The following is a 16,996-nucleotide window of genomic DNA, read 5'->3' on the forward strand; positions in this document are numbered from 1 at the left end:
GGTCTGTCATGGCCCATGCTGGGTGGCACATGCCAGGACCTGTGGGAGGCATGAAACCACCAGGATAATAGTCAATGGGCTTAGTGGGAGTGCAGGGAGTGGAAGACTAGACATAAGTATAGCATGTGTGGAGGCAGAGGCTGAGCTGCCCTGCTGCAGAGCGGCTGGGTGCTGCTGCTACAGTAGCTTATGTGTGTGACGTAAATCTGTAACATGTTATTGTCTATGACATCTATACCTATTTTACCTGGCAATAAACCAATTCAGAAAGAAGGGTCTAATGTACCCATGTTTAATAAAATTAAGTATCGAGTTTCTGTTTCTCAAGAAAAGTTGATGATAAACATACAATACACAAAATACTCACCATCCACCATGGGGTCCTTAATGCTATCACTGACCATAGATAATCAGAAGATGGAAATCTGCTGAAGAAGCAGCAACATCCAAAACTAGTCACTGTTTTAAAAACTGTGCCCATTATTTTAAAATATCCGTGACATATGGCATTTGCTGTCCATGCTTTTTGTTCATGTTGCTACTTCCACTTTGAATCTTCTTCCCAACCTGGACCCCCTTGTTGAAATCTGACCTGTCCCTTTAAGCCCAAGAGCACATGACTTAATGCATGCAGCGTGACTTCATTTAGGTCAAGTGACAGTTACCTTAAGTAGATTTCTCTCACTTTTAATTCCAAATTTCCTTGGGCCTGTGAGCAATATACAGCAATGGCTATTAATGAGTTGGCATTGTAAGTAGAAGAGTCTGCAAACAGTTCAATTATGACAGTTTTATAACAGTGTGAGCCAATGAGTCAAACAGAAAATCAATTAATTTCAATAAAAGTTTGAAAGTGTTTAATTCAATTTACAGAATCAAAGAAAAGCTTTTGGAAGTTGACTGTGTCAAAGTCAAATTTTATCACCTTATTGTAAATGTTACTATATCTAAAAATTAAATCTGCAAATCAGATGATAATACAAATACATATTTTGATGGAGCTCAGCATGACAGTGAAATAATGTTTTTACTATAAAAAGAAATCCATGGAGCAGAAATGTACTAGGATTGATGGTGGTGCACATGTAGCAAAGCTGTACTATCCTATTAGCTGAAATGGTAACTAGTCAAAATTCATACAAAGGTTTAGATATACAAAGTTAGAGTGAACTACATGTGATATTTGGAAGATACAGTTGATGTTAATTTAAAAAATAATCTTATGCGTGACAGTACACAGTTTCTTGGCTGCTGGTTACTAATCAGCTTTTAGAAATTACATTTTGTTCAAAATCATTTGAAGTATTTTGGTTAAAATAGTCAACACACAAAGAAAAAGTAATTTCAGCTTTTCAATCTTCACAATTGCAATTATTGAAAATGAAATTGCAAATGGAAAGACACAGAAATTTATCTTTACAAAAACAAAAAATTAACTAAAAAATTAAACAATAAAAGTTCATATTGTATAAAATACTTAACTTTGAAATTCTGTAATGATATCTTGGAAACCCTGATTTATGGAAAGAAGCTTTTGATGGAGCTCCTATTTAATAATATAAAGTTATATCCTGTAACTGGTTTTGCAATATCTCTATTGCATAAAACATAAATAAAAAGAGCGTATTTTGCAAAAACAAAAAACTAAAAGAATACAAATGGAAGCAAAGACATTATCTGTGAAGATATTTGCACCCAAATATTTACACATTTCAACATAGAGATTTATAATCATAATGTTAATATCTTCCACTTAGAATTTTCTGAGCTTATTAGGGGCCTTTGAGCTCACAGGGGCCCAAAGGCCCCTAATAAGCTCAGTTAAAATCATAATATTTTTAATTGGGCATTTTCCCAATTAAAAATATTATGATTTACATATTTTAACAGCAAAATAAATAATGCTAGTATTAGATTTTAACTGATAGGATAAAATAAATATTGAGTCCATTCTAATATAAATAAACAAAGAGAAAGGAAAATTTTCCCTTACAGTAGATTTTAATGAATAAATGTAGAAGGAAAGAGGGAAATAGAAAGTTACCACTAGGCAAACACTATAGTCATAATTATTGCAGGCAAAAATCCACCAATCAATGCTAGATTTAGGGGGTAAAAGATTGAGGACAAATATACTTTTCATAGTCTTCCAAGTGTCTCCTAAGTAATGATTGATCTCAAAGGGAAAGGACGGTGGGAACTTTCCAGTAAGAAGCCAGACAGAGAAGACTTTATTCAAGTGATCAAGGTCACAACACCAGGAAAGAACACACAGTTACAGGATGCACTTGTGATACAGTGCCCAAGGGGGCCGTCATATCGTATCTGTGGTACCTTTGTCTAAAGTATGTGCAATCACAAGAAAACACTGGACATCAGCAAACACACCTGAGGGTCACTCAACAAAACGACTGATCAGTACTATTCTAAAATGTCGAGGTCATTGAAGACTGAGAAGGTGTAGTAGTCTTCTAAAGGCTGCAGGAGACTAAGGAGGAGTAACAAATTAATGCAAGTGGGAGCCAGGGTAGAGTCTAGAACAGTGAAGGAACGTTAGTGTTGAAATTCCAATGAGGTGTTTACTTTAGTTAATAGTGTTGAAGCGAACTTCATTTCCTTTTTCTGACAATCGTACTATGGTTATGTTATGTAAGATGTTAGCATCAGGGAAGCTGGGTGAGGAATATTTGGAAGCTATTGGTATTGTTTTTGCAACTTTTCTATGAGTATGAAAACAGATCAAAATAGAGTTAAAAACATTACAGTTTACAGAGAAAACAATTAAAGATAGCCACAATTTTAAACTTACTAATCATGAATTGCAACCTTGAGGAAGATTATAAAAAGTGGAAGATTATTTAAAAAATTAAAACAGTAAGGCCATATTTGGAAAATGAAGGGTTGCAGTCATATTTTCAGCCCCTGACCTTTTATATCTAGGCCAGCTTTATGGCTTGCTTTGGCCAATAAAATGTGGCAAAAATGATGTTCTACAATAGCATTGCGACATCCACTCTCTGCAGAGGAAGAGAGACGGCTCAGATTACCTGTTTGTTCCAATCAACACAATCGAGGCCTTGGACCTGTGTGTGAGTAAAGCCGTCCTCAGCCAGCTGGCCCCCAGCCACAGACTGCAAGCACGGGATAAACCCCATCCACACACACTGGGACGTGCTAGCCCCGCTGAGCGCTTCTCCAATTGTCAGCCCAGAGAATTGTGAGCAAACAGTGTTGTTTTAAGTCTTTCAATTTTGGGGGTGGTTTGGGGAGGATCTGCAGCAATAGCTAAGTAATACAGTTTCACTGAGAAGAGATTAATTAAGTGAACTCAGATGACGAGAAAAAAGGTTGTTTGGAAGGTATGTTTTATGCTGGGACTTGAAGGGTTTAGAAAGGTGGATGTTGGAACTAATGACTTTCTAAATGACAAATGGAATAAAGGCCTCCAGGCAGGAGAGTAAAAGGCACAGTGATCCAGTGTGGCCAGAGCGTAGTAGTGCCCAGGAGGGCTCCACGACCCAAGCATGGCAGCCGTGCCCACGCAGAGGTCAGTGGCAATTTCCACCACTACACGCCTTTCAATAAACTCCTTCTGCCAAAGCTCTTACATTTCATAATATACACTGATTCTTGGTGAGGTATTCCAAAATCATGGTACCACAAAATGAAAAAACACAGGTGTCCCATTTCTCTGTCCTTAGATGACACGAATGAGTGTTTGCGAGTCACAGCTCTAGCATCAAGGGGGAGAGTTTCCTGATACCCAGATAAACCAGGCGGAGGATTTCACTCAATAGTAACCTTGGGGTTTGGAAGAGGCCTGTGTTTGCAGATATGAGAGCTCTGGGGACCTGTCTGGACTAGTGTGCCAAGACAGAAAGTGGATTTTAGAATCTTGACTGAAGCAGGCTGTCTAAATAGGAAATGGGTTCTAGGTCTTTAGAGATGGGGCTATGAGATGTGCCTCTTGTTTCCACTTAAATTGAACATCAGTCTGTAACAATTTAGGAAAATGGTGAGCAAGGACAAAACAAGTAAGATGACAGTATAGAGTTTAAGAGTGCAGGGAGTTTCTATATCTGGTTGACTTAGGTTTACGTCCTGGCTCACTAGATGTGCAATCTTAGGCAAGGTGCAAAATCTCATTGAACTTCAAGTTTTCCTGAAATCTGAGGCAATCATAGCTCCCCCACAGAGTGCCTGTGGAGGTTAAATAAAACCGTCTATGAGTAATGATAGCCGAGTTCCTACCCTTAATAAACATGCAGTGCATGGTGTTACTTGCATGTTGTCATCCTGAGAATATTAAGTTTACCTATTTGCAAAGCTTGATTTTTTATGTATGTAACAATTGAATAAAGTGTGAATTTTTCCTCAGAAGTCCTGATCATGTTTTTCAAACAAATCAGATTCACTGGCTGTGTGTGGGTTTTAAATGCTCCCAACATCTATGCATCTTGATGATCCATATGTCTAATAAGGCAAGACACATTGTCCTCTGAAGGGTGATTTAACATGTCAAGTATTTCCCCATTTGGTAGAGCGCACAGCGATCGCAGTAGCCACTTTCCGAAGGTGGCCCTGTGTGGGCCAAGCCTGCTGGTCCTCACCCTGCTATGTGGTCTAGTGCCATACTGACTTCGGACAGCACCTAGAACTCACTGTGCCAGCAACTGGACCTAAGCATTAAGAAAGGTTGGCAATTTCTACTTTTGTGATTTGAGGAACATGACATTTAAGAGGTCCAGCTACCCTGCTGGAATACTACACAGAGAGCTCACATGAAGAGAGATTGGACCTGAGACTGTGCAGAGTCAGAATGCGGCCCAGCTGTCCCAGTACCCCAGCTGCGGCACCAGACTGGTGAATGCGCAATCTTGGACCACCCAGCCGGTGAAGCCCTCAGAGGACTGCGGCCCCGGCAAACATCAACGGGAGCAGGTGAACCCCTCAGCTGGTCCTCGCCAACCCACAGACCCTGAGGGAAAATCAACACAGTTGTTGTTTTAATACGCTGTTTTTAGGGGGTTTTGTTACATAGCAATAGATCAGCAAAACAGGGCTTATACCCCCTTATGCATTTGCAACTATGTTGTCATGTTCCAAAATGTTAAAGAAAAGGCTAAGTGACAAATACTTAGCAGTTTACTTTATGTGCCTGCTTCATGCACACTGGGCTGGAAGCAGAGCTAGAAGAAGCCTACGGGAAAGGGAGTGCGATTTGCCATAGGCCTTTCCCGAGGGTGAGTTCATCCTTGGAAAGAGGGTTTAGAGTTTTCTGGTCTTTGAAGGTGTCGTAGGTGCTGTCCTGTGGCCCCATGGCAGTGCTCCGTTCTCCTAAGGCAGCATCTCCTGTATGTCCCTAAAACAGGGACCTGTGCCGTTAGCAGATTTTGTGAGAAGCACATGGGTTACAGACTATTCACGCTGTGACGCTGTGTGGGAAGTGCCACAAAGTGGCTCACCCGAACAATTTTTCTAGTCGTGTTACTGTTACATCATGTGTGTTTTACTCAGGACACAGATGGGCTTACCCTAGGGTGTCCTGTCCAGCTAGGACAGGTTCGGAGGGTCCTGCACAGTGGAGCGTGTGAGCCTCACAGGGGTAGACCCAGATGCAGCAGCTGGAAGGCCAGAGCATTTTATTCTGGAGGGTGTAACAGGCAAAGTGTCAGCTTCAGAGAGTGGGAGAGAAAAAGAGAGGGCAAGGCTTCAGGGTCAAGGACACATATCCACACAGGAAAGAGAACATCAGCAGCAGGCAGGCACCAGACACTGTGCGGAGTTTGGACCCCCGGGCCCACGAGTGAGGTGGACATGGCTCCCGGGACTGTTAGGACTTATTTCTTGTAATAAAAATAAAAGTAGGGTTGCTTAGCAGTAAGCTCCACAGTTCTTCTCTCTGAGGAGAATGGTAAGTTCTAGGACGCTCTGCTGGTGGAGCCGGCTGGTGGAGGTCAGTGCATTCGCTGTGCAGTCACGTGTGAATGGAGCTGTGAAAAGCCAAATGCTTCCCCAAGACACATGGAAATAAAATCCTAAATTCTATGAGCGGAGGAGTTCCCCGAGTCCCTGAATACGTCCCCCACCACCAGGAAGCGAAAACGAGAAGCGCGTGGGCAGAGGTGCCTACGTGAAGGCGCACCGTAGCCCGAGAGTGTGCGGCCTGTGCAGGAGAAGCTCTGCCTTAACTCCGGCTCTGTCACCCGCACTGCACTGCGGGCTGGGGGCAAACTGGCCAAGTCAGGGAGGGCTGCGCTTTCCTGCTTGGAGCAGGAGCTTCAGTGAAAGGACTTAACCAAAAAAGGCTGTTTTCCCTCAGAAAACAAGAAATCTATAATTCAATAGTTCATGACTGGGGCAGCTGCCTGCTGTGTCTGGGCAGTTTTTTCCTTCATTGTATTTGACGCGTGGCATTTGGTCTCGTGGCCTCAAGATGACTAGTCTGCAGCCAGTCATGCTTCCTGCAGGAAGTAAGAGCAAAGCCACCTCTTGCCAAGGGTTTTCCACTGGGGTGGGGGGCGGGGGCGGGGAGTGGAAGGCCTTCCCAGTGACTTCTACCTACGTCTCATGATTTCATTTCACCCACATGATTTCATTGTGTGCACATACACTGGGGGACAAGAGCAGGCTTTTTACCAGCGGTCTCTTTGCAGTCTTTCTCACCACTTTGTCCTTGGCCGTGCCGACACCAATCCTAATTTTCTTCTCTTTGCCTGTGCCTTCTCAAACTTCTCCACAGACTCTTTCTCTTCTAGGCTCCCTTCAGTGTGAGCGTTCCCCAGCATTCTCTTCTCAGCCTGTGGACTTTCTTGTGTGGCCATGGTAAGTTCTAGGATGTTCTGCTGGTGGGGCTGGCTGGTGGAGGTCAGTGCATTCGCTGTCGAATTCATAGCTCCTACCACCCAAGTTTTACGTCTCTTTCCCAGACCTTTTTCCCTGAATCCCAGACTCATGAGTCCAACTCCACAAAGGACTTCTTCACTTGAATATACTGAAGGAGACTCACACTCAGTACATCTAAAAGTAAACCTTGTCTTTCCACCTAAACTCTCCCCTTCCGCTGTCATCCCTGTCTATCCATGGGGTCACTGAAACCAGACTCCCAAGATACATACCTGGAATTGCCCCCTTCACCTCTCACATACACTTAATGCTCATTTTCTTGCCCTCTTCTCCACCCTCCCTGCTTTCGCTTTGGTGATTATAACTAACATCTGCTGAGCATTTGCACACGCTAGCTGCTGATAGAAATACATTACCTATTTTAACTCATTTAGTCTTTCTAACAACCCTTCTGTTGCTGTTCCAGTTTACAGATGAGGAAATTAAGAAACAGAGCAGTCAAGTCAGTTTCCCAGATGTCACAAGAGTAAACAGTAAAACCCGGACTTGGAACCAGGCAGTTGATACTAGAGTACCCTCTGTTAACTGCTGTAACTTCCTATTTTAGCCCTCACTAGTAATTTCATATGTTATTATAGAAGCCTTTCAAATGGTTTCTCTTTTCCAGTCCCACTAACTCTTTTCTAAATTCCGTCTTTCCTGTGGCTAACCCCTAGAGTGATATTTCTGAAACACACACAGTCCAATCATATTAGTCTGCTGCCTGAAATCCATCAGGTTTCTCCGTCACCCCCAGGCTGAAGCTCCAGCTCCTCCCCACTACACAAGGCCCTCCAGGATCTGGCAGCTGCCGACCAATACAGCCGCTTCTGAAACTTTCCCGCAGACAGGTATCAGCAGCCATACAGGACCGCTTGCAGCTTCTGAACAGACCTTGCTCCCTCAGTGCACCTCACTCAGAGCTCCTACTTCAAGTGCAGACTGTTAGGGAAAGAGCTCAAGATCCTCAAGAGCAGAATACATGGCCCCCCGTGTTTTATGACGTATACTTTCCCTTCAGAAGTCCCCTGAGGGAAGTGCGGGGTTGGCACTTCCACGTCGCTATCTTTTATACCTATAGCAGCTACCGAAGTGCCTGGTGCATAATCATCACTCACTGAATTATTGCCAAATAAGGATGAAGTAAAGACTGTAACTACTTCATTCCTTTGTATGCCATTCTCCTAAAAAAGCCTAGGCCAAGGAAATTGCTTGAATGTCATTGGTTTACCCTGGATTACTTACCTGCAGATGTTCATCTTGGAGTGGGGTCAGAATAATTCAGAGGCCTCGTTGTAAGGCACAGCGCATGCTGGGCACGGACATGAGGGTCTGGAGGTAAAGGAGAGGTGGGCCGACAAGAGGACACGAATACATGTACAGTAGTGAGGGGAACAAGGTGTGGCACAGTAGTAGTGACACCAGGAAGAAACATGTGTTCAGTGTTTTTAAAGGAGGTAAATAAGGACATTTAAAAGAATGCATTCTTTTTCTTTATCCTTTTCTATGTCAGCTACTGCAGAAACTCAGGTTGTAGAATTTTTTTAAAAGAAGCACATGATAGTTATAGTTATTTTATAGGATTCTGGGGCCTTTGTGACAGGCAGCGAGAAGTAAAATTACCTTCACCGGTCCCTTCGCCACTTCTAATCATCCGTTCAAATCCACATACATTAGATAGAGCAGCTGTCCTTCACCACTGAAGAAACGCAGCTGAGAGTTATGTTACCGTGGAAACAGAATCTTTTTTTTTTTTTTTTTTTTTTTTTTTGCTGCAAGACACATCACTTCATCTGTACTGCTATAAAGCAGAATACATTGGTAGGGCTGGGAGGAAAATCAAATGTTCTGCCCGCCAGTATTGTACTTGGCCTTTGGGTGAATAAAGGACTTTCAGTTAGAGTACTTAAATGTCTTTTAACTTTAATAATTATTATTAGAGCCCCAACAGAATTTTACTTGGAAAGGGGTAAAATTTTGACTCTGTTAGGGGAGGTACAAATTCTTTCAAATGAGACCACTTCTGTTTAAGAAAATACAAGGGAATGTACAATTAATAGTTTCATTGTGTGTAAAATAAATGTCTTTGTCCTGTTTTGTGACTCTGACCTGATCCTATTGTGGGTTTATGAGAGGATCTTCACTGCTTTCCTTCTTTGTCTCTAAGCAGCTTTGTAGTAACCACACATATTGACAACTGCGTCGTGTGCTGGGCTGTGTGAATTTGGATCCTCTCTCCTTGACTTGCTCCTGAGCATCCACTGAGCCTGGCACTCAGAGCCAACTCTGGCCCTTAATTCCCTCACCCAGCCAAAGTCCTCTCTCCCCTTTGCCACCTGGCTCTGTCACCGGGAAGTTCTCTTCATCTTATGCCAGCCCTAAATTTAGTCACTATTCTCTTTTATTTTCTCTTCTTATAACTACCCTGTTTCCTATTGTTTGTGTCACTAACTGTTTTGAAGGACAAATGTACAAGACCTATAATGCTAGAGGGATCAACTCAGTACAATCTCAGGAACAAAACAAGAATTCCTCGTCCCTTCAGTTCTGAAGGTCCTCATAGTCTCTGAGTTTCTGAGCAAGTCTGAAAAAAGCACCAATAAAACACATATAGAGAGCGATGCACACAGACACATTTACCCACACACAGAGTTTAACTGTAATCATAGGGAAATGCCATATAATGAAAAGGGGAAAAAACCCTTTCATTTGTTGGCTGGATATAAGTTAGAAAGTACTGGTGTTTTAATTCCAGAGATAGTAAAGCAACATTAAGAGACAAGTGATATTAACTGAGTGACTCGTCAGTGCCAAGCACTGTTTACACCCACATCCCATTTAATTCTCAAACTCATCTCGAGAGTTACAATCACAAATTCCTGGTTTACAAATGATATAATTGAGGCTCAAATAATTTTTTTTAAATCTGTACCTGAAGCCACCACACAAACCCTGCATGACAGTGATTTCTGACTCTTTCCAACGGCATCCCTTTGCACAGGGTCCAGCAAAGCTCTGGTACGTGGAGGGCTAAAGCCTAACAAGACAGTGAGAAAAGTATGGTCTGCACTCCTGGCTTTGCCAGCCACAGCGACATGAGGTCCGTGGCAATTTGAGAACATGAAATGAATGCACTGCCTGCCACCTATAATCATACTATTTACACTGATTCTGCCGCTAACACCAGTCATAGCAGCACGGGACTAGAAATTAGGTTCTCGTTGCTAAGACTTTGGAAAATCATTTCTTTCTTTAAATTCAGACTTTTCTATTCTTATTTAATAAAGATAAGTAACTTCTTATCTGCCCATATGAATAGGGATTTGAGCACTTAATGTATGCAAAACATTAAAAATACAAAGAGCACTTCTATTTCTGAAGGAAGAATGACTTGTTGGTCCAGATTAGTATGTTCATATCACTCCCAATCAACTCTGCCTAAATTATTATTAAATCCAAACCTGCAATGCTTTTGAGAGCAGACCCTACTGCATAATTTTTAGTGTGCATTGTAAATTATTTTAACATGGTATAAGGTTGGGTAGTGGATGCTTAATACACATTTTTAAGGGAAGGAGCGGGTGATTAAATCAAAGCATTCTTCAGTGTCTGTGTGAGCTGTCAGTCATAGACTCAATTTTGTCATCCTACCAAAATAATTGCTTAAATGCTTAGACACAACTAGCTCAAGTTGTTTTATGAAAAGACAGTCATCCAGGGGTGTCTAACCCGTGGCCCGCGGGCTGCGTGCAGCTCAGGATGGCTGTGAGTGCAGCCCAACACAAAATCGTGAATTTACTCAAAAACGTTTTTTTGCTCATCAGCTTTTGTTACTGTTCGTGTATTTAATGCGTGGCCCAGGACAGCTTTTCTTCCAGTGTGGCCCAGAGATGCCAAAAGGTTGGACTCCCCTAGAACCCTTGTTCATAGGATTATTCAATTAGCGTTATTTATTATATCCATTATTTTAACAGAAATAATGTCCAGTTATTTTTACTATCACATAGAAAGAAACACTTTATTTCTTTAAACTCTATTGCTTGCCTTTCAGAGAATCTCAGGAAATGTTAGTGAAAACATGATTTACCGAGGGCCTCAAATCTTACTTCCTATATTTTTATAAATTAGCAATAACTGTTTCATTTTGTGCATTCACTACATACATACTACACTCTGAATTTCACACACACTATCTCTTTAGTTTTAATGACCCTATGAAGATGGATCTATTATTGTTCCCATTTTATAGGTGAGGAAATAGGTTCAGAGAGGATAAATAAATTGTCCAAGTCATAACCTGTCCAAGTCAGCACAGCCTGATCCGAGCCCCGAGGGACTCATTCTAAAATGCCGCCCTCAGCCAGGCTCCTGCACACCAAGTGCAGAAGTGACTTTGCAGCCAAGTGCAAGCTGAGAAACCCAGCTTTCATTTGCTGCCTCTCTCCCTTAAGCTCTTTATCCTTTGTTTTATAAAAGAAAGGGAGGGAGGGGGGAATACAGGAGGGAGAGAAAAAACAGGAAGGAAATAGGGGGGAAAAGGGGGAAGGTCACTTAATATCTTCCACCCCTTCTGAATAACCCCAGGGATAAAGTGAGACCCATCCACCTTTTAAATACACTAGTCAACGTTGCTGAATAATAAATGTGCGAAGAAGGCCCAGTTGGGTCTGACTTGATGTCATTTTGCCTTTGTTTTACATTTATCAGGAGAAGTATTCCTGCAGATTAAAGGGCCACTGGAAGATATTTATAAAACCTACTGCTATCACCACGACAAAGCGCACAGTGTACTGGAGTCCTATGAAAAGGAGGAGGAGCTGAAGCAGCATTTGAGCCTCTGCATCCAGTCCTTAAAGTAAGGCCTTTCAAAGGATGATTTCTGTGTGTTCGCAGTGGCCTGGCAGGGGACATTTTAACTGGATGTAGATGAAAGGTCTCACGTAAATCCTAGGTTTTATGAGCCTGGCGGAAAGCTCAACTTTGCGTTCCCTTTATGAAAAGCTGATGCGCCAGCAACCCTGATTGACTTTTTTTCCCCCTCCTGTGAGGATAACTAAAAATAACGCAGGAAAAAATACGGTGCTCTGTAGAAATAGAAAAATGCAATATCAAAAAGTGGAATGTAGACGAAAAGTCCCTCCTTAAAGCTGCTGTTGCTTGCCAGCTCCACATAGATCAAGGTAGAGGGGAGACAGCGCAGGGCACCGAGAGCCCGGGAGCACAAGGAGTAATGAGTCAGGGTGCTGTCCGGGACTCTCTGAATTGCCTCCGCCTCCCCCAGAGGGAAGAGTGGCGAACACAGGCCAGGCCCTGCTGGAGTCTGTTTCAGGAACGGTGGTCATGCCTTCCTGACTGGTTTGTGGGTGGTGCTACATGATGTATACATTTTTATCTAGGAGAAATTTCTATGCACTATAAAAATCTGGGAAACGTATGAAAGCATGAATAAGATAAAAACCCTTGCTATTCCATGTATTAATTTCTTACTAAACTATGTATTAATAATCATAGTTTGCATTTCAGTTTGATCTTATCTATATGCATATATATGCATGTGTTTGGGGTCATTCTTTTAAATGGAACTGGTATCTCACGGTGTATATCGTTTTCTATCACATGAAGCTTAAAGCCAAAATGTCTGCCCTAGTCTACACCTTACCCAGTGGTTCTGCTGTGGTCTGTCATTTCTGAAGATTACCTACTGTCGAGTGGTTTTGATTAGGCCAAGAATTAACCAGACAGAGAGAGCTGGGATGTATAAATCGATGCACACCAACCAGTCGGACCCTCTGGTACATCCATCCCCCGTATATGCCATAGAGTAGAGGCCAATATGGGGGCCCTGATGGAATACAAGAGGCTGCTTGCTGAGTTAAAGTGAAATCAGGAGACTAAGGGAGACTACCCCGGAGAAAGTCTCTCCAGGAGAGAACTGGAACTGAAAGTGGGTTTAAACCCGGCTGCAGGAAATGTTAAAAACTAGCTTTATTGCCCTCTACTGGTCATTAAGTTATTGCACTTCTTTAACTGCTTTTCATGCCCATGCTGTGGGAAAGACAATATATTTAAGTTTCTAATTCACAAAAATGTATTTAGTGCCTGTGCTGTAGCAAGCATCATTCTGGGCGCTGAAAATACAAAAATAAATAAATGTTAAACCCGGTCCATAGGAACTCTTAAAGATATTATGGTGAGTAGCTCCAGTTCATTATTTCTTCACTATTTGAAGTTTAGTTAAGTGTTAACAAATCAATTCAGAGAAACCTTAACATTTGAAGTTGTACTTATATTAGAAATTAATATATTTAGAGCAAAGTTTTCCAAATATAAAATACTTTTTTTCCCTCAGAAGAAATAATGGTGTTATCCTGGGTGTGAATGAGCCCCTTTTCTGCCTTACACTATTGGCAACATTCAACCCAATAAATGTCTATTTTGAGCCATTTTCCTCCCTCAGTTTCTAGAATGAAAGCGAAAAATCCTATAGTAAGGGAACATCTAACACCTGGATCATCAGTCCAACTCCAGCCCCAGGAGTGGCATTCCACGCAGGGAGAGGATATAGTTCATTACTTTGGCATGTGCCCTTAACAGCTGACAGGAAGTGAAGCTGTCTCTTCAGAGGGGGTGAACATTAGTTTATTATGCATTCAACCTTGGCTCCTAAGAGAAAGAAATGGATCCTGCCAAAATATTCAAGTAGAGCTCCATATCATAACCTTTAAAAAGCAACTAAAGACAGAGGCAATTTTCAACTTTATGAAGTCCAAATTACTGAAAATTACTTTCACACCCAATGGTTTATTTGATCTTTTTCTGAACGCCTCCAGTTATTGCCCTGGTGATGTCCCAAATTGAGTGTATTCAGCACCAGTATGATTTTAGGGAATAATTTCAGGCACTGGAAGGTGCTGAGGTTTAGAAAGCACAAAATCCAAAGGAAGTAATATTGGCAGAATAGTTTTTTAAAGAAAAGAAAATCAAAATAAAATAGCTTAAGTTAGAGTCATTTCCCTAAAAGTTGCTTTTTCATGAACATAAAGTTAACGAATTGTACTGGTCTGCCTGAAAACTGAGAGCAGTAGAATTATTGACACTACTATAATACTGACCTCAATTGAGCTAAGCTTTAAATTCTGAGAAACAGGTTTTCAAGCAGGTTTATAGGTCAGAGAGAATCTGGAACGCCCAAGGGCTTGGTTTCCCTCGCCAAGTCATCACTCAAAGCTATTACTGTGGCTCTGCCTTTTCCTTGTGGCCAAATAACAGAGCCAAGTGTGCAAGTGCCAGTTGCTAATGAGCATTAGGTGTGGCCTCTACTTTCTACCATGCAGGAGATAGAGTAAGTAGGTCTGAGGCAATATCTGCGAGAGAAGTGACTGACTTCATGCTTCTGAAGTTAAAGAGGATTTTAAAGCAACCTAGGATGCATTTTAACCAAAATTAAGTAAGTCTATTGATGGCTTAATAAATATTTATTAAGACTGCTAGATAATATTGAAAACATTTTATATATATATGTATATATATATGTATATATATATGTATATATATACGTATATATATATGTGTGTATATATATATATGCATATATATATATATATATATGCAGAGTTCTTGCCTGCTAGGAACACATCTTCTAATTGGGTAGATAAACTAAACCATCTGGAAAGTTTAATAACAATACCAGGGTTAATTTAAATAACACACCAGAAGCTATCATGGTAAGATTCTAGACTAATTTCCAAGAAGATGGTAGAGAGATTGGTTCTATAACAGATGCAAACTCATAACCTTTGGCTGTTCTTTGAAGCCCAGTATCTTTCAAGAGAGAAAATAATGTTTGCATCCAGAAAACGATTCTGAAGCCTTTTAAAACATTAGGGCAGTGTTTCTAGGTGTATATGTTCCCCTGCTTCAAATCAATCAGGGACGTGTATTAAAAGTGCAGATTCCTAAACTCTGCTCCGGACCAAAAAAAAAAAAAAGGATGGCTGAGGGTCCAATTCAGGAATTTGCACATGAAAAAGAACTCTTAGGAGACTGTGGGTACACACTCAAAAACTACTTTAGGAGAATTGGCTACAGTTTTCTCTCACTGTTTTCCCTGAAGTGCATGGGTCCCCTCACCCCCCATGGCTATGCAGTAATTTCAGGGCATGGAGACCTTAAGAAAGAAAAGACTAAAACTATGTAGAAGCACAGTACTGCATCTGCTTCTGTGGCATACAAATTGGAAATCTGCAAGTTTTTACTTATTAACAAGGAGTGTTTACACATTGTAATGGTGACCCCTACGATTACAGGAAGTACTGTATTAATGCAGCCTCTAAATTTACGGAACTTATTTGCTAAAGACCTAGTTCCTCAGCCTCTTCGGGGTTATTTAAGGTTTCTCATCTGTATGAGAAAAGTGAAAAATAGAATAGCTATCGGTGCCAGTGCAGCTATAATTAGAATGGCCTGTCTGCTGCCTCCTTTTTTGTTTTTCTGGTTATAAATACTGCCAAACCCCTGCTGCTTTTCAGAGGCCCTAGAGATCTGTTTATTTTTGTAATAGAAAAAGAATGAAGGGACTTTTCCAAATTTTGTGGTAGCTGGAAGACACATTTCTAGCTTCATGTCTAGTTGTTATAAATTTATCTACATTTTTCTTCCCAACTAAGCCCATCATCCATAGAAGGAAAACTTCTGACTTGCAGTCTCTGGGCACGGTGGCTGCTCATATTTCTGCCAAAGCTTCCGCATTCAGGGAGGAAGCCGCAAGTTCACCCAACACAAACTCTCAAGGAATAGATTTCAATTTGTTTACCACGTTTTGTACTTCTTAATATTATTGTAATTGAGTGTCCCACATAAAAATATCACTTTCGGAAATTCTTTCAGTTCTTTGTTTTGTGGCATCATGTTTGAACAAACACTATGATCCTTAAGAAATAGCCACATAAAACCTTTTTTTTGTTAGTCAAAACCTTTATAAAGTTAAAACCTTTATAATTGTTAGTCAAATTATAATGAGCCCACAAGTGGAGGAGATGTAGCTGTGGATATATTGAGTTACTGTATCCCATAAAAGGATCAATGAACCCAATTTAACTTCCTCCTGAATTGTCCATGGTTGAGGTTAACTTCTGGAAAAACTTCTATCCTAAAAAAGAGATTAAAAAATAATAATACACATATAAAGAGGAGCTGCTATAATGCGGTAGCACTGTTTCACCACACCAGCCGGGAAAACCTGCTGAAGATCTCTCAGGCCCCTTTTCAACAAATGCTAGACTTACATTAAATACAGCTTTTGACTTCTATTATAATGTTTAGGTTTTATTTTATTTGAAATAAATGAAATAAAAGAAAAACTTTTTCCGTGCCTTCTCTAGGAGTAAAAAGAACAATCTTTTCTTTTAACTCAAAGTATATGTTTTGGTTCTGAAACGATCACATTGTTAATTTGTTTGTTTCCATAGAAAATTGCATTTTTATTTTTAGTCAACTTCTCCCCCACATTTTCTGATGTATGATCCATAGTGCATACTGGAAAAATAAAATTCCTCATTAGAAGGGAATAGAAATTGGGGAAACAATGTGAACCTAAAAGAAGTGAATGGAAGGAAATATTGGGCAAGGGGGTAATGGTGGTGCAATTTCATTCATGTAAGTAAAAGAGTTATTTTAAGTTAATTAAAATTCAGCACAGGAATTTATCACTGAAGTTTTCACAATCACTGAATATGGAAATATCATCTATTATGGGATGTGGTTAATTTTTTTCTATATTGAAAACATTTACTGTATTCCGAAAGACTGGAAACTAGATATGAAGGTGCTCACATTATTGACTCCAGTTATTACTTTACTTCTCTATAACCACGTGAGACTTTTAGAGAAAAACTTCATTACCCTTATTCCCGAAATTTAACTTGAATGAGTCTCACTTTTTTATTGTTCGTTAATTAATTTGACAAGTGTGTTTCGGGCTCCTGCCATGTGCCAGTCACTTTTCCAGGTACTGGGGCTACAGCAGGGAACAAAGTAGACATAAATCCTTGCTCTTATTGGGGTGGGGGAGTGGGGAAATAGACAAGAGACTGAAGAAGTCTGGAGCATATTA

The 16,996-nt window shown here is 40.8% G+C and overlaps 1 protein-coding gene across 6 annotated transcripts in view; it reads left to right on the plus strand.

The window, feature by feature from the left end:
- Positions 1–16,996, plus strand: part of ARHGEF38 (Rho guanine nucleotide exchange factor 38) — a 122,810-nt gene that overhangs the window by 67,897 nt on the left and 37,917 nt on the right. For all 6 annotated transcript variants that reach the window (XR_006653246.2, XR_006653245.2, XM_045183650.2 and 3 more), the window contains exon 4: positions 11,593–11,740. Coding sequence is in view for 4 of the 6 variants with exons in the window: in XM_045183650.2 (XP_045039585.2) it covers positions 11,593–11,740 (148 nt within the window). In the remaining 2 variants the exon portion in view is untranslated. The remainder of the gene's footprint in view (positions 1–11,592; positions 11,741–16,996) is intronic.

The sequence above is a fragment of the Desmodus rotundus genome, chromosome 4 (assembly GCF_022682495.2).
Source record: "Desmodus rotundus isolate HL8 chromosome 4, HLdesRot8A.1, whole genome shotgun sequence".
NCBI classification, from domain to species: domain Eukaryota; kingdom Metazoa; phylum Chordata; class Mammalia; order Chiroptera; family Phyllostomidae; genus Desmodus; species Desmodus rotundus.